Source organism: Nyctereutes procyonoides, unplaced genomic scaffold (assembly GCF_905146905.1).
Source record: "Nyctereutes procyonoides isolate TBG_1078 unplaced genomic scaffold, NYPRO_anot_genome, whole genome shotgun sequence".
Lineage (NCBI taxonomy): Eukaryota > Metazoa > Chordata > Mammalia > Carnivora > Canidae > Nyctereutes > Nyctereutes procyonoides.
The window spans coordinates 85,215,336-85,237,890 of record NW_026575146.1 but is presented as its reverse complement, the minus strand read 5'-3'; the positions used below and the strand labels follow the sequence as shown (position 1 = coordinate 85,237,890).

At 41.7% G+C, this 22,555-nt stretch overlaps 1 protein-coding gene across 2 annotated transcripts in view; it reads right to left on the bottom strand.

Moving 5' to 3' along the window:
* CEP89 (centrosomal protein 89) overlaps positions 1-22,555 on the bottom strand; it is a 75,560-nt gene that overhangs the window by 9,624 nt on the left and 43,381 nt on the right. For both annotated transcript variants that reach the window (XM_055311596.1, XM_055311597.1), the window contains exons 14-17: positions 20,497-20,677; positions 5,846-6,013; positions 5,087-5,228; positions 3,579-3,668 (exon numbers count right to left, since the gene is read on the bottom strand). In XM_055311596.1, coding sequence (XP_055167571.1) covers positions 3,579-3,668; positions 5,087-5,228; positions 5,846-6,013; positions 20,497-20,677 — 581 coding nt within the window. The remainder of the gene's footprint in view (positions 1-3,578; positions 3,669-5,086; positions 5,229-5,845; positions 6,014-20,496; positions 20,678-22,555) is intronic.

Sequence of the window (22,555 nt, the reverse complement as noted above, 5' to 3'; positions counted from 1 at the left end):
TATTTTGCTGGGGTTTTCTAAGATGTTATCCTCGAATTTTCTCAGCCTTTTCTAGGTCTGTAACCTTTTCTTCCTCAGAGATCCACCCTGTCTAACCTGGATCCAGCTCTCAGGTGTCCTGGGGTGGGGGGGCGGCGCTGGGTGGATCCATTGTAGGATCTTATCCAGATGAATGATAATGAGATACATTCCTAAGATAAGGCCAAACACCCTGAAGATCAGATCTCCTCTTTCCGAAACAATAGCAAACAGGAAACCCAGAGCAGGGAAGAAAAAAAATGAAAAACAAAAACCTCCAAGCCCATGATTCCTCATTATCACTCAAAATACTTCTCTTTAGAGTCCCATCATTAATAGTATGGTGTATTCCTTCTAGCCTTTCTGAGAATTGAGATACTGTTTTGTATACAGCTTTTGATTTTGTTGAATTTTTTAAACTGTAAAATATATTATTTAATTAATTCCCCAAATGACTATTGGTTATTGCATTTATTGAATATTATGTGCCAGGTGCTATTTTAGGTGCTTGGGATATACCAGTGAACAAAAACAGAAAAGAATCCCTGTCCCTGTGGAGCTTCTAGTCTGGCCAGGGGGTACAGACAAAAGCCAATGAAGTATATAGTCTGTTAGAAGGTGACACATAACATACAAAATACATATCAATTGACTGTTAATGCTATTTGTAAGGTTTGTGGTCAAGAGTAGAGGAGTCAAAAGTTATACATGGATCTTCAACTGCGTGGGGGGTTGGTTCAAGGACTGACTGTAATCATTAATCTCATTTTTGCTAAAATCTTTTCCTTATTTTTCATTTTGTTTTACAACCTAAGAGTGTCCCAAACAATTTAATTTTACCTGTTTTAAACTTTATACAAACACAATCATATTACAGGCACTCATACGTGTTATGTTCCTTTCATTCAATATTATGCTTGTGAGATTCACCCACAATACTGTAAATATAATTATTCATTTTCATTGCTATTAGGTATTCCTTTCTGGATGCATCACAATTCATCTGTTCCACTGCTGATGGATACGGGGTCGTTTTGTTTGGGACAATAATGCTGATTCGATCTTTCTTTCTTTCTTTTCTTTCTTTCTTTCTTTCTTTCTTTCTTTCTTTCTTTCTTTCTTTCTTTCTTTCTCTTTTCTTTTTTCCTTCCTTCCTTCCTTCCTTCCTTCCTTCCTTCCTTCCTTCCTTCCTTCCTTCCTTCCTTTCAGATTTTATTTACTCATAAAAGACACAGAGAGAGAAAGGCAGAGGGAGAAGCAGGCTCCAGGCAGGGAGCCGGATGTGGGACTTGATCCCGAGACCAAGGATCACACCCTGAGCCAGGAGCAGGTGCTCAACTGCTGAGCCACCCAGGCGTCCCCGATTCAACCATTTCTTTACATGATTTCTGGTGCACATCTGTGAGTTTTCTTGTCTGGAAAGGATAAGGGAGGGATGGCTGGGTTGTGAGCTGTGTGAATGTTCTACTCTACTAATGGTTTAAACTCCTTTCCAGCCGCAGCAGCTAAACAGAAAAGTTCCCACTGCTTCATGTCACTGCCAAATGCTCTGTATTGTGAAACTTCTTAATTTTTCACCTTGAAGGTACAAAATGGGTAAAAAACACATTTGCACCATTTGGCCACTTTAAAGATTTTATCTTTGCCTTTGGTGTTGTGCAGTCTCAGTAAGGCGTGTCTAGATAGGGATTTCTTTTTCTTTATCCCGCCTAGTAGTTAGATTTTAACAACTAAGCCTACTTTGAAGATAAAACTTAGCATATCCTCACTTACTTTAAAACAGTGTCAGAAATAAAATTCCCAGAAAAGTATGATGTCTATTAGGAATCCCTGATGACATTTTAGAAGTCAACACAAATCCAAAAGCTATCGGGTTAAATCAAACCATTCCTACCATCTAAAGCCACAGGGTAAGTCGCCCTGAGTTCTGGGTGGAGGACTCATGTAGCACTTTCAATTCTCCTTTAGCAAAGCAACGCTTTCTTCAAATGGCATCATGCCTAACAGCCCACATTTGGGAACAGGAGTGGAGCTGCTCTAACCCACAGAAGGAATGACTTCCCTGGACCTGTGGTGGGATCACCCCTCACCACAAAGGCCACTGACCACAATAAACGAAAACAGTGATGTGCTGGCGGTGAGCTAGTCTTCTCTGAATTTGGGTAGATGCAGGTGATCTTCCCTGGGGAAGGCCCAGAATCCAGATCACAACAGCTCAGGGATGTTGCATGGGGCAGACCCTACTGGGATCCAGAAAGCCCCTCAGGTAGCATCTCTGTCTGTACCACTTGAAAATTAAGATGTACAGGCAATGTGGCTTCCAAAAACTTGATATTTGTGTTATTTAAGCAATATTCATGAAACATGGGGGGGAGGGGAGTCTATTCTTTGCCTTAGGGCATAGGCTTGGATCTGAGCAACTACATGTTAAATTTTGTTTAACTTTTAAAAATTAGGGATCCCTGGGTGGCGCAGCGGTTTAGCGCCTGCCTTTGGCTCAGGGCACGATCCTGGAGACCCGGGATCGAATCCCATGTCGGGCTCCCGGTGCATGGAGCCTGCTTCTCCCTCTGCCTATGTCTCTGCCTCTCTCTCTCTCTCTCTGACTATTGTAAATTAAAAAAATAATAATAAAATTAAAAATTAAATAATTGAGGACGCATATTCCCTAAAACAAAACAAAGTTGTGACATATATTTACATACATATGTACGTATATACATACACACGCTGTTCACTCAGTAACCACACTTGTTTACACAGAGCTAGCCAATGCTTTATTTGTTGGTAATTTTCCAACATAGTAAATGTCATCAATCTATTTCTCCACATGTTAGGCCCTTTTTTATTTTTATTCATTCATTTATTTATTATTTAATTTTTTATTTTTTTGTTAGGCCCTTTTTCAATCATCTCCGACAGAGGTCCCAAGTCTTATTCCCCACGCTACAGCTACATGAACTCATAGACCTTCCCCTTCAAAACCCATAGGTTCCCTGCCTTCCCCGCAGGCCCTAGCCTGCCTGCACCCCTGCTCCTGCTCCCGAGGAGTCCGTTTGGCTGGTAAGGCTGTGGACGCAGATGCAGAGGCTGGCAGTCGGAACACACATTTCAGAGGGATGGGAGGTGGTCAGGTAAGGGAGATGGCCTAAGGGAAGAGAGCTGATACCATGACAATGGTTTTCTTGGGCAGAGAAACTGGGGGGAATGGGGGGGGCAATTAGGATAAAGCTAGAGAGGTGAGGGTCAACTCCATTCTCTAACAAACCAACAGATGCTGGGCTTGAGCATAAAGCCTGAACATTAAACTCAGGGTAGAGCCCGGAGATTTTTCCGTAGCCTCTTTTCTTTCTTTTAAACAGCTGTATGGTATCTTATTGTGCAGATAAACTGGTTTATTTAATGAGGGGGTTGGTGCCATAAGCAAAACTGCTTAACCCTGCGAATGATTAGTGATGCATACATGCAAAATGAATCATTTTCTTAAACATGGAAATCTGACCCCAGTAAGCCATTGTTTCCATTTGCAAATGGAACCACTGAGGCTAATGGCCACTTACCTTGACTTTTTCCTCTAACCTTCCCAAACGAATATTGCCTTCTAGGATTTTGTTGAGAACTCCATGCTTCTCACTTTCTAGACATTTAGCCTAAGAAGAAAAATGAAAAGAAAAATAATGGGCACTCCGCCTGCCCCCCACTCCCTGCGTGAGGGCTGTGGGCAGAGCCTGTGCCAACGACTGAGGAGGGGCAAGAACCCAGAACAGCAGGCTGGGTGCTCTTCCTGGGCACCAACAGAAGATCGAGCCCCCCAAACAAGGGGGATGTGTTATAAGGGCTTCCAGCACACCTCTCTATTCTTGTGGAATAGATCTTTCCTTCAATCGTATTCAAGGAATAAGTGCCCAGATGCAAATCAATTTTCAGCTTGACTATTTGAATAATTACAAAGTTAAAGATAATGTGAATGCACCATGCCATTCACCAAACCAAATGTGACGGCATCACATCCAAGAGGAATGTCATTTGAAGCTCAATGATTTAACAGTAACATCCACCTGGGAATTGCTGTACACTGCAAATTATTTCAAATGCTAAAATAAAAAAAAGCGAGGGTGAGCATTCCTTCTAAGGCATCTGATCTCATTTGATTTCCTTCAGAAAGGAAAAATATGACACAGGAAGTTAAATAACTTGCCATAAGTCACACAGAAAACCCATCCTAAAGATGGGATTAGAAATTAGATGCCACTTTCGATAAATTAAGGCCTAGGAGACCAAGACAGGGTAAGGCTGGGATGCTGGGGCCACCGTCCCAGGACAGGGCAGAGGCAGCTAGTACCACCCCCGGACCTCAGCTAGAGGGGCTGACCCTGGGGCTCACAGGTGCAAGGAGCTTGCAGGGTCAAGGGGACAGCAGTGTCTGTATGTACACAGAGGTTTCTTGTGGTGGAAAGAGGTAAAGGGGAATGAACGCAGCTCCCCAATGTCTAAGGGGGTCTAAGGATTCTGAATCCGAGCCTGGCTTTCAGGCCATAATAACATAGATCAAGGCAGGAGGAAAGAACACACTTCATTTATGTATTATTGACTTACTTAGTAACTTTTGTTTGTTTGTTTTTTTTTTTTTTTTTTTTTTACTTACTTAGTAACTTCTAAGCATTTGGACAAATACTATATGGCTTGCACTTATATTTCCATCCTGGGCCCACACACATAGGAAGGGTGGGCTAAAATTTGGAGAATCTGAAAATGTGCAGTTAAAATTTAAAAAGATGAAGCTTTTTATGAGTAGTTTTGTAAAGAAAACACTCTTAAAAAAAAAAAGAAAGATTTATTTTAGGGTAGGTGGGAAGGGCAGATGGAGAGAAACAATCTCCAGCAGACTCCGCACTGAACTTGGGGCCTGAGGCGGGGCCTGATCTCACAACCCTGAGATCATAACCTGAGCTGAAATCAAGAGTTGGATGCTCAACTGACTGAGCCACCAGGCACCCCAAGAAAATGCTCTTAAAATTACGTTTGCATATTGACGTTCAGCGTACCTGAAGAAACTGAGGGAGCTTACCAAACACATGAGATTGTTGCGTTCCTGGGTTATATTCTCTGCCAGGCCAACAAGATTTGCCAGGTACTGGTGAGCAGACATTTCACTCTCCATGGCTTTTTCCACCTGCTTTTTGAGGACATCAATTTTCTTTTGAGATCTCCTGGAGAGTTCCCCAAAATGGTGGAATAAAAAACTCATTAGCCTGAATGGCAAGGACATAGTGAATATCTGCATCATAAAAATAGCAAGTACGTTAGCATTTAAACATATTCTTTGGCAACCTAAATCTTCTACTAAGTATCAGGGTGAGAAGAGGTAAATGAGTTTAATTTTAAGTGAAGCATAATTATTGACTCCAAGTCAACAGGAAATCACAAAATGCTTAACACAATTAATAGGCTACTTATATATTACTCCATTAATTTTTCTGGCTCATGTTCTAAAAAATGCTTCTGAAAAAGGAATCAAGTTAACCCAAAGCTGACTTTTGGGAAATGCATAGGAAAGAACTTCCAGTACTTTCAGCGTCATAGGGTCATCATTAGGACTATCAACTATAGTTGAACTATAGAATTGAAAAATGTCAGCTAAAGCTGGCCAACAGAAAAGCCTTTATTGTACTTTTCTTTTGATACCCAGTAATCTCAACGATCCTTTTCCATTTTATATCCAATATTAGAAAAAGAAAAGAAAAATAAAACAGAATATTTGTCTCTTTTTAATATTAAAAAAAAAATCTAAAAAACGAACCAGCTTAAGAAAAAAATAGATAAAAACCTATTTATTTTCTGTGCCCTGTTGAGTTCAGCTTCCAGTGCTTGATTTTTAGCTGCCAGATTGTTCTTCTCTAAGAGCAGACTCTGTTTCTGCACTTGCAGGAGTGCCAACTTTCCCATCAACTCTTCCATCTCGGCACCTCCTTTCTCCTCTTCCTTCTGCAACCGGCTGGTGGACAAAAACATCACAGGCTTGTATCTGGCACCCTGAAGCGAACATGAGGTGGCCCCTGCCAGGCAAGTGAGGGGCAGCCCAGCCCACCAGCCCACGGGAAGGTCCACAGGAGTCCACGGGGGTGTGGAAACGCTGCCCATCCCCTCCCGAAGGGCCTGATGGGGTAATGATTTAACCCCCTTTTTTTTCTTTTAAGATTGTATTTATTTATTCATGAGAGACACAGAGAGAGAGGCAAAGACACAGGCAGAGGAAGAAGCAGTCTCCTTGCAGGGAGTCTGATGCAGGATTCGATCTCAGGACCCCTGGGATAATGCCCTGAGCCAAAGGCAGATGCTCAACCATTGAGCCACCCAGGTGCCCCCAATGTAACCCCTTTTCTTGCCCATAATTGTGCCTTTGGATAGATATACTTATTTGTATCCTATATTCCTTAAAGTAATAATTTAAGATCGCTTAATTTTTCACACAGTTATAACTGCTTCCCCCAATCCTGATGCTACAACAAATTTTATGTCATACTAAGGTAATTTTATACTTTTATGATAAAAGCAACCAAAGAAGGGCATACACTTTTAATATATAGTTCTGGCAAAATGATACTCGAGAAAAGAGTTATTTCTTCACTGGTTCTCTTGGTCAGTTCTCATGTAATAGCCAGGAGGACTGAGCCGTGCTCACAGAGGCTGCCCAGTTCTGAGGTAGGGGGGTCTCTCTGGGTGCCATGGGGGCTTGCCTGCAGGCAAATGGGCAGTAAGTTGCATGTGTTTGGGTCTACCTCACTCCTCAGGCAATTCCAGGGACTTCAGCCTGGGTTGGCTCCCTGAACACCCAGGCAGGAGTTTTCCCAGTTTCCATTACTTTCTAGCTTACTAGAGTTAATTCGTCAAAGAGTGGAGGACATACCTAGATAAAAAACTGTGAAACCGAGGTTATTTTAATTCATCTTCTTTCCTCACTGTCTTTTGTTTTGATTCTAGAACTTTCTTTAAAAGTCCTTTTGCCGGGATCCCTGGGTGGCGCAGCGGTTTGGTGCCTGCCTTTGGCCCAGGGCGCGATCCTGGAGACCCAGGATCGAGTCCCACGTCGGGCTCCCGGTGCATGAAGCCTGCTTCTCCCTCTGCCTGTGTCTCTGCGCCTCTCTCTCTCTCTCTCTCTCTCTCTCTCTGTGACTATCATAAATAAATAAAAATTAAAAAAAATTTTTTTTTAAAAAGTCCTTTTGCCAAAGTAATATACTCACCCAGTACCAAATCAATCAGTAAAGAAAAGTTCACAGCACAAAGCAACTAGGGGCTATAGAGAATGTTAGGAAAGTACTGGTGGGTCAGCATGGCCACCTTAGAGAGCAACACGCCAAGATCTAGAAAACGCACTTACCCTGTGGCCCAACAACGCCATCTCTATAAATATGTACATAGAGAAACTCTGACGATACATACACGAAATCTTACTGTGGCACTACTTAAGGGAGCAAACTTAGTCACAATATAAACTTCCATTAAGAGGTTAAGGAAAATGTAGCATTTCATATGATGGAACACTACCAGGTAGAAGCTAGAAGAATAAACTCTAAAAAATAAAAAAAAAAAATTAAAAAAAGAATAAACTCTAATAGCTATTTCAACATGGAGAGATGTTTGAAAAATTGAGTGTAAAAAGTCAAGATACTAAAAGCATGAATTCATTCATATAAACTTAAGACACATCAAAATAAATTACCATGTGTCATTTATGGAAACGTGTATAGAAATAAAAAAACAGATTGGAAATGTAATTCCAAGTTTATGGTAATGCTCCTTTCAGAAAGCCAGGGATAGATATTGGACTAAGGAGAGTGCTTAAAAAGGACTTCAGTTTTCTTTCTCCCCAACATTTTATTTATTTGAACAAGCCAGAGAGAGAGCACAGGTCGGGGAGAGGGAGAAGCAGGGAGCCTGATGAGGGCTGGATCCCAGGACCCAGGACCCAGGATCCTGGGATTATGACCTGAGCCGAGGGCAGATGCTTAACTAACTGAGCCACCCAGGTGCCCCTTCAGTTGTATTTCTAACTATATATATATATATATATATATATATATATATATATATATATATATATTTTAAGATTTTATTTATTCATGAGAGATAGAGATAGAGAGAGAGGCAGAGACACAGGTAGAGGGAGAAGCAGGCTCCACGCAGGGAGCCCGATGTGGGACTCGATCCCAGGTCTCCAGGATCACGCCTTGGGCCAAAGGCAGGCGCTAAGCTGCTGAGCCACCAAGGGATCCCTCTAACAATATATTTCTTTCTTTTTTTTTTTTTAACAATATATTTCTTAAACAAAACAAACAAAAAGGTAAAAACAATTTGTTAAAAAGAAAGTTAATAGGTGGTAGGAGAAATAGTTGCTTTATTTATTTATGCATTTGTTTTTTATTAAAGATTTCTATTATTAAGTAATTTCTACACCCAGCGTGGGGCTCAAACTCACAACCCAGAGATTAAGAGTCACATGCTCCACTGACTGGGCCAGGCTGGTGCCTCAAAAAAAGCTGCTTTAAAAAAAAAAAATTTCTTTTGAGGTATCTGGGTAGCTCAGTGGTTGAGCATCTGCCTTTGGCTCAGGGCGTGATTCTGAAGTCCCAGGATCAAGAATTGCATCAGGCTACCTGCATGGAGCCTCTTTTTCCCTCTTCCTGTGTCTCTGCTTCTCTCTCTGTCATGAATAAATAAATAAAATCTTAAAAATAATTTTTTTTAAAGAAAATGTTTCCTATTCCACCTTTTGGGTTCCCCAGAGAAAATATATACTGATCACTTCTGATTTTAGTTCTCCTGGTAAAAAAAAACCATGATTTAAAAATTTTTTAAATTGTGAAATATAAGTATAGAAAAGTATATAAAAGATAAATGCATATTTTATCAATTAATTATGAGGAACCCTCATATAATTACCATATAGGTGAAGAAATAGAACATTTTTTTAAAAATCTCATTTACAATTGTACCAAAAGAATAAAATACTTAGGAATAAATTTAATCAAGGAGTGAGACACCTATATTCTGAAAACTATGAGACATTGATGAAAGAAACTGAAAACAACACACACAAAAAAAATGGAAATACATATCATGCTCACGAATTGGAAGAGTTAATATTGCGAAAATGTCCATATTACCCACAGCAATCTAGACTTAATGCAATGCTTATCAAAATACCAATAGCATTTTTCACAGAACTAGAACAAATAATCCTAATATTTGTATGGAAACATAAAAGACCCTGCATAGCCAAAGCAATCATGAGAAAGCTGGAGGAATCACAAGCCCAGATTTCAAGATAGTACTACAAAGCTGTAGTCACCAATAGAGTATGGTGCTGGCACAGAAACAGGCACACAGATCAATGGAACAGGATAGAAAAATTAACCTATGCTTAATTAATCTATGACAAAGGATGCAAGAATATCCAATGGGGGAAAAGACAGTCTTCAATAAATGGTCTGGGAAAACTGGACATGCTACATGCAAAAGAATGAAACCTGACCACTTTCTTATACTGCACACAAAAAACTAACTCAGAATAGATTAAAGACCTAAATGCGAGACCTGAAACAGCACTCCTAGAAGAGCGCATGGACAGTAATACCTTTGACATCAGCCTTCGCAACTTATTTATGGATCTGCCTCCTTAGGTGAGGGAAACAAAAGCAAAAATAAACTACTGCACAGCAAAGGAAACTGAATGGGGGGAAGATATTTGTAGGTGGTATACCCGATCAGGGAAGAATACCCAAAATAGACAAAGAACTTCCACAATTCAACACTAAAAACATGAGCTGATTAAAAAATGGGCAGAGGGCCTGAACAGACATTTCTCCAAAGAAGACATCCCAACGGCCAACAGACACAAGGAAAGATGTTCAACATCACTCATCATCAGGGAAAGGCAAATCAAAGCCACCATGAGACCTGACGCCTGTTAGAATGGCTATTCTCAAAAAGAGAAGTGGTAACTGTACTATGATTCAATAGTAGTGTAAAAAACACAGAACATTTCCAGGACCCCAGATATTCCCATGGGTCCTGCCCCAATCATAAAGCTGTCCTTAATTATTTTTATAGTGGGGACGCCTGTGTGGCTCATAGGTTGAGTGTCTGCCTTCGGCTCAGGGGTGATCCCGGGGTCCTGGGATCAAGTCCCACATCGGGTTCTCCACAGGGAGCCTGCTTCTCCCTCTGCCTATGTGTCTGTCTCTCTCTGTGTGTCTCTTATGAATAAATAAAATCTTTTAAAAAATTATCTTTATAGTGTTATCACCTATCCATGCATTGCTACAATTCAGTTTAGTTTGCAAAAATGGGACCCACACATACAGAGAACCAAGATGCGTAAGAGGTGCACTAAAGGGCTGTATGTATTTCAGCGCCGTATGCCTCCAAGACTCACCTATCTTTCTGTGTGGCTGTAGAATATTTAGTTGTATCACTCAGCCGAGTTCTACGTGCCCATTTTCTTGCCAACAGCCATTTGGACTGTATTCCGTATACATCCCTGCAGTATTCTCTGCGGGGCTGCTATTCAAAATGTGATCCTCAGACGGGTGTCAGTCTCCAGCTATTTGTTACTTGTCCACAAGATTAGTAAAGAAATTAAAGAGAATGGTTTCAAAACTTTTATAGAATCTCATGTTCCTGTGACACCTGTGCAGTGTGAAATGAGTGAATCTGTTTTCTTTTCTTTCTTTTTTTAAAGATTTTATTTATTCATGAGAGACACAGAGAGAGGCAGAGACACAGGCAGAGGGAGAAGCAGGCTCCATGCAGGAAGCCCGATGTGGGACTTGATCCCAGGACCCTGGGATCATGACCTGAGCCAAAGGCAGATGCTCAATCGCTAAGCCACCCAGGCGTCCCCTATTTTCTTGAATAGCAGTTTGGATGTCATCAAATGTGCAGAGAGGGTGTCATGGTAGCTGTGCACTTGTTATGTGCAGCAGGAATACATAACAATGTATGATTTTTAGGTTAGTTTGTAAACTCAAAACCCTGTAAAATCCAGAACTCATTTCTGTCATTGAAAATTAATTTAAGTATTATTTTATTGGATATGCTGAACCAGATTAATGATAAATATAAATGGCTAAGGAAGAATGTTGAACGTACAAAGACTTCTGTTTCCAGCCAAGACACAGTTATAGAGACTAGATTTACCCTCCAGCTAGAAAAACCAGGCAAAACATACGAAACAACAGTTTTCAGACTTTAGACGATGCACAAATGCAGGACTGTGATCCCTAAGGAAGGAAATAACAAGGTGAGCGTTACAAATGCTCCAGCGTTCTGGCAGGCTGCAGTACTGAACCCAGTGGACCTGCTGCATTGAGGAATCAGAGATTAGAAAGGCCAACATAGGTAGAAACTGTGGGACAAAGGGCTCTGGAGACCCTTAGTGGGGTGGGCAGTCACCACCAGTGTTTGGCTGAGGACTACTGATCTGTACATGAATGAGAGAAACTACCCAAGGCCAAGGAATCAACCATTAAAAACAAGGAGCAGAACAGTCCTTGATATTCATCAAGAACTGGAGTAGTACAGGAGCCTACCAGCCAGAGTGGAAGGACCTTGTAATAGAAGGAGCATCGGAGACAACCCTCCAAAGGGTATCACTGCCTTGGTGGTGGGACCAAAGTAGCCTTGGACTAAAGGCTGCTTTGGGCCTACCCTAAGAAAAGCAAACTTTGAGGGGCACCTGCCTGGCTCAGTTGGTAGAGTGTGCGACTCTTGATCTCAGGGTTGTGAGTTCAAGCCCCAAGTCAGGCCTAGAGCCTACAAGAAAAGAGAAGAAGAGAAGAGAAGAGAAGAGAAGAGAAGAGAAGAGAAGAGAAGAGAAGAGAAGAGAAAAGAAGAGAAGAGAAAAGTAGAGAAAAGAAGAGAAAAGAAGAGAAAAGAAAAGCAAACTTTGAAAAATCCAACTACTACTGTCTAGTAACGTAAGTGTGCACCAGAACAAAATCTCACATTACTTAAAGTAATGCACTAAATCTAGCTTCCAACAACATAAACTACAATATCCAGCAACCAATCAAGCCTGGGAATAAGCAATAAAATATGGTCCGTGATCAAGAGGGAAAAAATCAATAGAACAGTTCCAGAGGTGAGAGAGATGATGGCACTGGCCAATAGAGATTCTTAAGCAACTACTGTATTCTCTGTGTGTTTAAGAAAGCAGAGAAAAAGCATGATGAGGAGAGAAATGGAAAATATAAAAATGACTCAAATGGACTTTTCAGGGATAGAAAAAACACAATACAAGTGGCAAACCATACACTGAATGGGAATAAAAATACAGACTGGACACTGCAGAAGAAAAGATGAGAGAACTAGAAGACCTATCAATAGATAGTATCCCACTGAAGCAGAGAGGAAGAAGAGTGGGGGGGGGGGAATGACTCATGGGGCAATATCAAGTGGTCCCAGGAGAGATGAGAGAAGGAAAAAATAGAAAAGAATATTGAAGGAATAACAGCTAAATTATTTCCAAGTTCATTCAAACTCAAGCGGAATAAACATAAAGAAACCACACCAGAGGATATCCTGATTAAACTGCTGAAAGCCAGTGACAAAGGAAAATTACTAAAAGAAGCCTGAGAGAAAAGATACATCATGTTCAGAGGAACAAAGATCATAGTAACAACAGCAGATTTTCATCAGGCACGATGCACGCCAGAAGGCTACGGAGAACATCTTCACACTGAATGAGGAAACAAATTCCCAAACCAAAAATCTGTCAACTTGTAATTTTTTGCTTTTATTTAAATTCCATTTAGTTGCCATATAGTGTATTACTAGTTTCAGAGGTAGCGTTTAGTGATTCATCAATTGCATATAACACCCAGTGCTCATTACATCACGTGCCTCCTTAATGCCCATCACCCAGTGGCCCTCTCCCCGCTCCCCCCCCCCAAGCAACCCTCCATGTTTCCTAGAGTTAAGAGTCTCTTATGGTTTGCCTCCCTCCCTGTTTGCATCTTGTTTTATTTTTCCTTCCCCTCCCCTGTGTTCATCTGCTTTGTTTCTTAAATTCCAACCTGTAATTTTTTTTTTTAACCCAGTGAAATCATCTAAAGCTTTATCATTTTTCTGGTAGAAATACTATAAATCTTTCCATTCCTTTGTATCTGCGAGGCTTCCTAAATAGTTCCTTCTCCCCCTCTTTCCTCTGCTGCTCTCAAATACCACTTTCTACCTCGCTGTTCCTCCAATGAAATAAAATTCCTTGTTATAAATTGATTTTGTTTCTACCAACTTTGCTAAAGTCCCTTATTATTCCTAATGATTTATTTGTAGATTTGTTTCCTACATATGGATTTGTATCTGTGAAAAATGACAGTATTATTCATTTCCAAACCTAATTTTGCTTTTTTCTTGCCATGTGCACTAGTTATCACTTAGTAACCAATGTTGTTAATGTTGCTCAGAAATAGTGTCAGAGGGCGGGCATCCTCCCATTGCCACCAGTCTCAACAGGAAAGCTCGCAACATTTCTCCACTAAGAGTGGCATTTATTGCAGTTTTATTTAATAGAACCATTTTAAAAGTTTACATCTATTCCTAATACTTAAGGATTTTTACATCTAGGGGCACCTGGGTGGCTCAGTTGGTTAAGCATCTGCCTTCAGCTTAGGTCATGATCCCATAGTCCTGGGGTGGAGGCCCATACTGGGTTCCCTGCTCAGTGGGGAGTGGGCTTCTCCCTCTGTCCCTCTCCAGCTTATGCTCTTTCTTTCTCAGATAAATAAAATCTTTTTTTAAAAAAAAGAGTTTTTACATCTAGATTCATGAGTGAAAAACGAAAATTAATTTTCCTTTCTTATAATTGTTAGGCTTTGATATGAAGGAGACGTTGATCTCATAAAATAAATTAGTATTAATTCCTTTTCTGTTCTTCAGAAGACTTTATAAGACTGGAATTATTTCCTCCTAGACTATTTTTAGAACGCTCTGGTCAAGCTATCTAGGTGTACAGTTTTCTTCAAGGAAAGATCGTTGGATTCGGGTTCTTTAGTGACTAAAGTATTCAGGGATTCTTTTTGAGTCAGTTTTGGGAAGTTATGTTTTTCTAGGAGTGTCACTATTTCGCCTGAATTTTCAAATTTATTGGCAGGAACTTATTTTATTTCTGGCGCGCACAAATTTAAACATCTACGTGGTGGACTGAGCCTCTTCTATCAACCGATTCTTGTTGCTAAGTAGTGTTTGTTTGTTTTTTGACCTTGTCATCTGTCTTGCCAGATATTAATGTAACTTACCACCTCTCTTTTAGTTTGTATTTAAGTAGAATAGCTTTTTCTGCCCTTTCACTTTGGACTTTCTGTGTCTTTCTCATGGAGATGTGAAGCTTACAGGCAATACACAGCGGCTGTTAAGAGTTTAGCTACGCGGGTGAATGGGTGACGGGCACTGAGGGGGACACTTGACGGGATGAGCACTGGGTGTTATTCTGTATGTTGGTAAATTGAACACCAATAAAAATTAATTTATTAAAAAAAAAAAAGAGTTTAGCTACGCCACTGCAGAGCATCTCTGCCTTGGAACCCATTGAGTGCGGCTGGCAGGAGCCTTGCCTCTCCCAGGGCACAGGCCTTGGGTCACAGACCAGAGTCACAGGTAAATGTAAATTCCTGGTCTGGTTCCTCCCTGTGATGAGCATCTTCTCCACCTCCTAGGGCCTTCCCCTCCCTGGCCCATAGGTGAGAGCCCCTGAAGCTTACTAAAACCCTGCTCGTTTTGGTTTGCATTGACCAATCTGGCCTTCACCCAAAAACCCCACAGCACACCACTCCTAGACCCGTGGTCCCTCCAGGTACCTGTGGGTTATAAACCGCTATTTCACCTTCCCTTGTGGTCTTACTGTGCTCACCATCCAACACTCAGGGCTCTACTTAACAAATGTTAATTTAACATTTAGCCTCTTTAGTATTATCTACTCCTGATATATTTGCCTTTCAATCTTTTCATTTTACATTTTCTATTTTACCACTTGTCCTAGCTTTCCCTTTTGCCCTCATTTGGACTGATTTTTTTTTTTTAATCATTCTTTTCCTATACTAGTTTAGAAGTTACGGACATTCCACAAATTTCATCATGCGTATTTTCAAACTATAAAGTGAACCAGGGATCCCTGGGTGGCGCAGCGGTTTGGAGCCTGCCTTTGGCCCAGGGCGCGATCCTGGAGACCCAGGATCGAATCCCACGTCGGGCTCCCGGTGCATGGAGCCTGCTTCTCCCTCTGCCTGTGTCTCTGCCTCTCTCTCTCTCTCTCTGTGACTATCATAAAAAAAAAAAAAACTAAAAAAAACTAATAAATAAATAAAGTGAACCAACACCTTTCTCCTCTCTGGAGTGATATAAAGACTTTAGGAGACAAACACCATTGACCCCCTTTCCTGATTATATACTATTACTGTTGTGCATTTGAATTCTATGTATTTTTCAATCCCAAAAGATATTATTATGGCTTCAAGGAATCAATGTTCATTTACGTTTATTGACATCTTTATGTGTCCCTCTTACTCTAGTTTCTCTCTCGCACATCCAACACTGACTTATGTTTCTCCTCCCGATGTATATCCACTTTTAGAATTGCCTTTAATGTAGGTCTGCTGGTGGTGATGCTCAGTTTGGGTTTGAAAATACCCTTCTTTTGACTTTATTCCTGAAAGGCATTTTCTCCAGAATGAAATCCTAGCTCGTCAGGGGTTGTTTGTTCCCCAGCACCTGGAAGCTAGCGTTCCAGTGACTGGCGTGTCCCCTGTGACCTGTTAAACGTCCTGTTGTCGCTGAACTCCCTTTGAGGAACTCTGTCCTCCACTTTTCACTGAGATGGCTCTTCACTTACCCAACCGTGCTTGTGCTCGCTGGGCTAGCAGAGCCCACGGACTGCCAACCGTCTTCAGCAGGGAAGACTCCCCATGGACATACCTCTAACCACTCCCAGTTAAATACATCCCCGTGTCGCTTCCTGCCTGTGATGCCACAACCTTAGAACACTCCAGGCGATCCTAGGGATACTTGCTTCTGGCCTATTTTTCAGTTCGCCAATCCACCATCCTGCTACGTCTGATCTACAGTCAGGCCCATCCAGTGAGTTCTGAATTTCAGTTATTGTAATTTTCCAGTTCTAAACATTCTGCTTCCTTTCCGAATCCAGTATTATGTTTTATAGTTCCCTGAAGACATTTTGGAGGCTTTTATTTCTTTAAGCCTAAGAGGTACCAGTTGTTTTATAGGCTTTGTCTGATAACTCTCCTATCTGGATTCTTTATTATAATTATTTGCTACTTCTGCTGGTTCCCAGTCACTGTATGTCGGGCTTGCTTTGTGTCCTGGACACAATCCTTGAAAAAATTTTAGGGGTAAAGAGCCTTCCTCCAGGGAAGATTGAGGGCTGACTAGTTCCAAGTTCACCTTACCCTGAGGATGAAGCCCTTTGGAACCCCAGCTCTCGATCTGTTTGCAGGTGATGGGCTTGTCTCATCGTTCTCGGTCCACTGATATTTCATGGGGGCGTATCTGGGTGCGGGTCTTTTTCATTCACTATACCAGGTACTCTGCAGGTCTTAGCAGTCAAGGTGGTCGGACACTTGGAAAAGTCCTTCAACTAATTATGTCTTCCTTCCCATTTTCCTTAATCTTTCTTTCTGAGATTCCTGACGATCTGAGGTGGGACTTCCTGGACAGCTAAGTCTTCCATCCATCACCTTCTCTCCATTCCTAATTGTTTCCTTATGTGCTAGCAGAATTGACCAATGTGTCTTTAAGCCCTTCTACGCAATTTTCTTTAGATTCTGGTAATTGTTTCCAATCTTGCTGTTAATGATTGTACTTTTTTATGGCATCTTACTCTCTGTATTCTGAGTTCTCTATATTATATTTTCTTTGAAAGAAGTGAGTTTCTGTGCTTATGTAGGTCTCTCTCTTTTATTGTATTTTTCCCCCCACTATACCCAATGATCCTTGTCGTTTGTTCACACCTAGGAGTCTGTTCTTATTTTAGGATGAAGGACTTGGCATTTCGTATGTATTATGTAAAGAGGCTGCTCTTCTGCGCTGGCATCTCCCTGAGCTGGCATATCACTGACAGCTGAGCAAGACTCTGTCTACACAGATGAGTTATATGAATAGTTGGCTTCACTTTAGAATAGCAATCCTTCTCCCGCCCCAAAAGCCAGAATAAGGAAGGCTTTCCTTGTGTAGATACTACTAGTCACCCCAAACCCTTAGCTCTCCCTAAACAAGTCTGCTAACTTTCTTTAGAAGTGGGGTGACACCCTGTTTTCCTCCCACCACCCATCCTGGGTAGGCTCAGCCTTTGTAAGCAACAGTAAAAGTAAAAAACAATCCAAGCTTCCAGGTGTGACCACCAGCACAGCAGGTGACTGTTCACTAGGAAAATAACCTCCTGCTATTCCTTGGGCCACGGCTCCTCCCAGGCGAGGTTGCCAACAGATAGAACAAGCTGACTAAAAGGAGGAGCCCTTTCATAGTTATGATCCGCACGGCCCTGCACCAGGAAAGGAGACACAACACACATGCACCATACCTAGAAGCTCATCGAGCACAGGTTCCATTTACCCCTTTTCTATAAAAACAAAAATCTTTTTCTCATGACCTCTTCTTTGCCTGAGACACAACTCTTTCCCAAACTCCTTCTCAGACTCACCCCCATTGCAGGAGCTCGTGCTACAGCTGCTTTGCTGCTAACTAATGACTATCCTTCTACACGTGGTGCATCTCTTACTGCCCTATCAGAGTGGGGAGGGAGCCCCCCTAATGGAGGCAGCCAGAGGGCAGGTGCTCTGAAGCCTTGCAGCCCTTCTCCCCTGTGCCCTTGGCTCGCCTCATGTCTGTGGTATTCCCCTCGTCTGTTTTTCCACCAGGTCTTGGTAGAGCCTCTGTAGACTCCCCTGAGTGCACGCATTCCATCCTTGATGAATTGGTGCCCCTCTCCCCGCGTTAACGATTCTCTTGCCAATCACTGTGCCTTCCAAAAGAGAACCATCAGGGTGAACTCTCCACATCCACCCTGACTCCTCTACCCTCTACCCCACCCGTCAACTCGGAGCCCAAAGCGTCCCAGCAAAGAGCTGGCATAAAGGCTTTCTGTCCCTACTCTGGGTCACCCTCTACCACAACACCCTCACCTAATTTCCACTTAAAAGAGATTGGGTGACATGTGTACCTTCCCAACAACCATGTCTTCCACTGCCTTCCCACTCCCACTGGTGGCCTCCTTTTGAAGGTTTTTATACCTCTATACTCACATCTTGGGGGGGGGACATTAGAATATGTGGTTGTGGGGGCAACCGAGTGGCTCAGTCAGGTGAGTGTCTGACTCTTGGTTTTGGCTCAGGGCATGATCAACAGGTCATGAAATGGAGCCCCGTGTCAATTCTTGGGATTCTTTCCCTCTTCTTCTCCCTCCCCTGCTGCTGCTCTTCCTGGCTTACAAGCTCTCTCTTTCTCTCTCTCAAGTAAGTAAATAGATAAAATCTTTAAAAAAATAAAAAAGAGTATGTCATTATGACATCCACAAAAAAAGAAACCGTCAGCCACAGGGAGTGGGTGTTTGAGACAAATAAAATCATAAAGATGAACAGAACTTGAAAAAAAAGTCCTTCCTCTACTGGAACAGAAAAGTAAGGCACAGGTCTGGCCCAGGCGGCATGTAACAGTATAGTCAAAACACGGGGTTCCAGTAGTTGGAATCACCAGCATTTACTAAAGTACTAATCTAAGCATTTTGCATGCACCGACTCATTGATTCCCCCACGCCAAACACCTTAGCTGAGAGCTTCACCATTTAAAAAATTATTTACCCCATTACAAAGGTAATGCATATTCATAATAGAACACATGGAAAATATTTTATAAAAACCACAAAGAAAATTTAAATCAACCATTTTTTTGTTTACGTTTTTTTTTTAAATTTTAAAATTTGATTTTAAATCACCCGTTTTGATGGTTAATTTTACGTGTCATCTTGGCTAGGCTACGGTTCCCAGTTGTTTGGCAAGACATTAGACAGATGCTGCTGTGAAAGTTATTTCGTAGATGTGATTAACCTCTATAAGCAACTGACTTTAAGTAAAACTTACCCTCGAGAATGTGGGTGGGCCCCGTCTAATCAGTTGAAGGCTTTCTAAGCCAAAACTGAGGTTTCCCAAAGAAGGAATTCTGCCTCAAGACTAACACAGAAATCCTGCCCGAATTCCTTTTTTTTTAAAATTTTTTTTTAATTTATCTATGATAGACACAGAGAGAGAAAGAGAGAGAGGCAGAGACATATCCTGCCCGAATTCCTAGCCAGCCGGATGTCCTATGAACTTTGGATTTGCCAGCCCCTATAACTGTGTAAACCGATTCCTTAAAATAAATCTCTAGAAATATCTAACACGTATCCTACATATATATTAGTTGTTTCTCTAGAGAACCCTGATTACTGATATACACACAGAATTTTCACCTGCCAAAGAGAATTTCTGTTAATATTTTTCCATTCTTCCAGTCTTTTTTTTCTATGCACTTATGTACGTGTGTGTGACCATATACATTCAAGTGTGTATACATACGCAATTACACATACAAAGACACACACACGCTAGAATGATCAACTCATCCCAGTTTGCCTTGGACTTTCCCAAGTTTAGCACTGGGATTCCCACATCCTGGGAAAACCTCAATCCCAGGCAAACAGAGATGGTTGGTCACCTTAATACACATTCATATACTTTTTTCCTTTTTAAATAAAACTGCAATCATTCTAGACATACCGTTTTGTAATCTACTTTCTTCACTCAAAAATATTTATTTCCCCAAACTTCCCAAAAGACTCTTTTGTGATGTCCTGTTTAATGGCTGCACTGCATTGCACTTCATGATTGTCTCCTTTTATCCAATCAGCTCCCTCTGACTGGGTATCCAGGTTTCCAGTTCCACTACTTCAGATTTTTTTTTTTTTAAGATTTTTTTTTAAATTTATTTATGATAGACAGAGAGAGAGAGAGAGGCAGAGACACAGGCAGAGGGAGAAGCAGGCTCCATGCCGGGAGCCCAACACGGGACTCAATCCCGGGACTCCAGGATCAGGCCCTGGGCGAAAAGCGGCGCTAAACCGCTGGGCCACCCAGGGATTCCCTACTTTAGATTATCTTTGGGCCTAAAACCAATAAAGGCTGGAAGAGCTGGGAGAGAAGAAGTCATACACACACACACACACACACACACACACACACACATAGTGCAGACCATGGCCCTCAAGGACAGGCCTAATGGACTTTAGTAAGCACAGGTTTACCATTCTCAGTCCCAGACATCTGTGCGGGTGTAGCTAAATGACTCAGGAAAAGATGGGCAGCCTCTCTCTATTCCACCTAAAACTACACACACGGTGATGCACTCAAACTTGACAAGACACTGCATCCTTACCTTTTTAACTCATTTACAATTGAAGTGTGAACGTTCATTGCAATCTTGCCATCCAGCTGCGTTTTTAGGTTCTGGCATTCGGTACGTAAACTTTCCAATTGCTCCTTCTTTTCAGTTAGTTCTTTTTCTTGGTTCTGTGTTTTAGTCTCCAGAAGCATTAGTTGTTTGGTCACTTTAGAAACTGAAAAACAAACGAGATAGATAAAGCAGTGGTACAGAAGACTTAAGAAACACGATGATTGATTAGTAGGTAATATCACGGACAGCCAGGTTAGGAAAACACTAATCTTGAAAAAAAAATCTTTTGGAGATTTATATATTAATGCGCAAAGCCTTATACTTAGAAACTACTGTCCCAATATTAAACATTGACCAAATGTAGACTTTCTTACTGGGGCTCAATATATTGATATCATTGTTGATCTATGATGTCAGCCAAACGAGAGGATTTTAGCCTTTAAAGAATGGACTTCCAAAGACTGAAGCCTTAAGTTATACCCAGATGTGCAGATTTTCAAGTATTTAAGGCCATCAAGCATGGCCCAACTTTTCTTCCTTTTCCTCATTAAGTTATGTTTTAAAGTGCATCATAAATATTTTCACCCCGTGCAACAATGTATACGTAATGGTAAGATTCTTCCATAGTTGACACTATGGCACTAAGAGGTATTAGAGCATAAAACCTTAAGTCCTTCTACTCCATGGAAAGATCTAGTTGATCAAAATGAATGGCTCCTTCTAGGAAATGGGAAGGTAAGATAGGCAGGTGACTGGATTGAATCTATCCTCCCTGACTAGAACAATCATCATACCTGCTCATATCTGCGACATTGGAAGGAATTAAGCTCAGGAAATACCAAATTAATTTTCCCTGCCATCTCTGATTTCGAAAACAAAGACAGAAAGCATGACAGCGTTCTTTCTCCCCCGCCCCAAGTAACGCCAGAGTAAAGGTAAATATGTGTGTGCCACGGAGAGTGTAAGGGGAAGTCCTGTGAAGGATATTCTTGTTGGACGCTCTGACAGACCTTCTTTTATTTATTTTTATTTTTTATTTATTTATTTTAGATTTATTTCCTTGAAAGAAAGAGAGTGAGCGAGAAGTGGAGGGAGAGAGAATCTGAAGCTCCGCACTAAGCACAGAGCCCGATGCAGGGCTTGATCCCACGACTCAGAGACCATGTCCTGAGCGGGTACCAAGAGTCGGATGCTCAACTGACTTTGAGCCACCCGGGCGCCCCAGGACGCTCTCACTTCCTGGCTCGCGGAAACAAATGAAGTGCCAGCCCTGTAGCTTCAGCAGCAGTGGGGGCTCTAGGGCCCTGTGTGTTAGGGGCAGTCATTAAAGAATCAGGAGCACAAGGGAAAACGGAAAGGGGATACACTGGCTCACTCAAGACACTGATATTTTGCCCTCCTGTCCTATATTATTCTTTGCTGGAAAAGAAAAGTCAGTAAAGTAAAGGGAAGAAAATGCCACTACCTTTCGTGCTTGTAAATTTGGGTTTAACCAAAGTAGGAGAAATGACTCAATCTGGCCCACTTTAAAGTCCCCGGCCAGGGCAGCCTGGGTGGCTCAGGGTTTAGCACCGCCCTCAGCCCAGGGCATGATCCTGGGGTCCCAGGATCAAATCCCATGTCAGGCTCCCTGCATGGAGCCTGCTTCTCCCTTTGCCTATGTCTCTGCTGCTTGCTCTCTCTCTCTCTGTGTCTCTCATTAATAAATAAATAAAATCTTAAAAAAAAAATAGCATTTAAAAATAAATAAAGTCCCCAGCCGTATGCTGTGCACCTCTGAGGAGCAGGGAGGGCCACATGGGGCGAGGGGGGGCTCACAGAAGGTACAGAAGGGAGACTCGGCTCTGAAGGAAGGGCAAGAGAACAAAGAAACTGTTCAGAGAGCAAATTTGTTCTACTTATTTACTCACATAACAAATATTCAGAAACTGATGCTGGCGCTGTTTCAAATATTCACCTCACATGATTTCTTTCCACTTATGTGGCACTGGTGCCCCCAAGCCCAGTTCTGCTGGCTCTAAGGGACCATCTACATACGCTT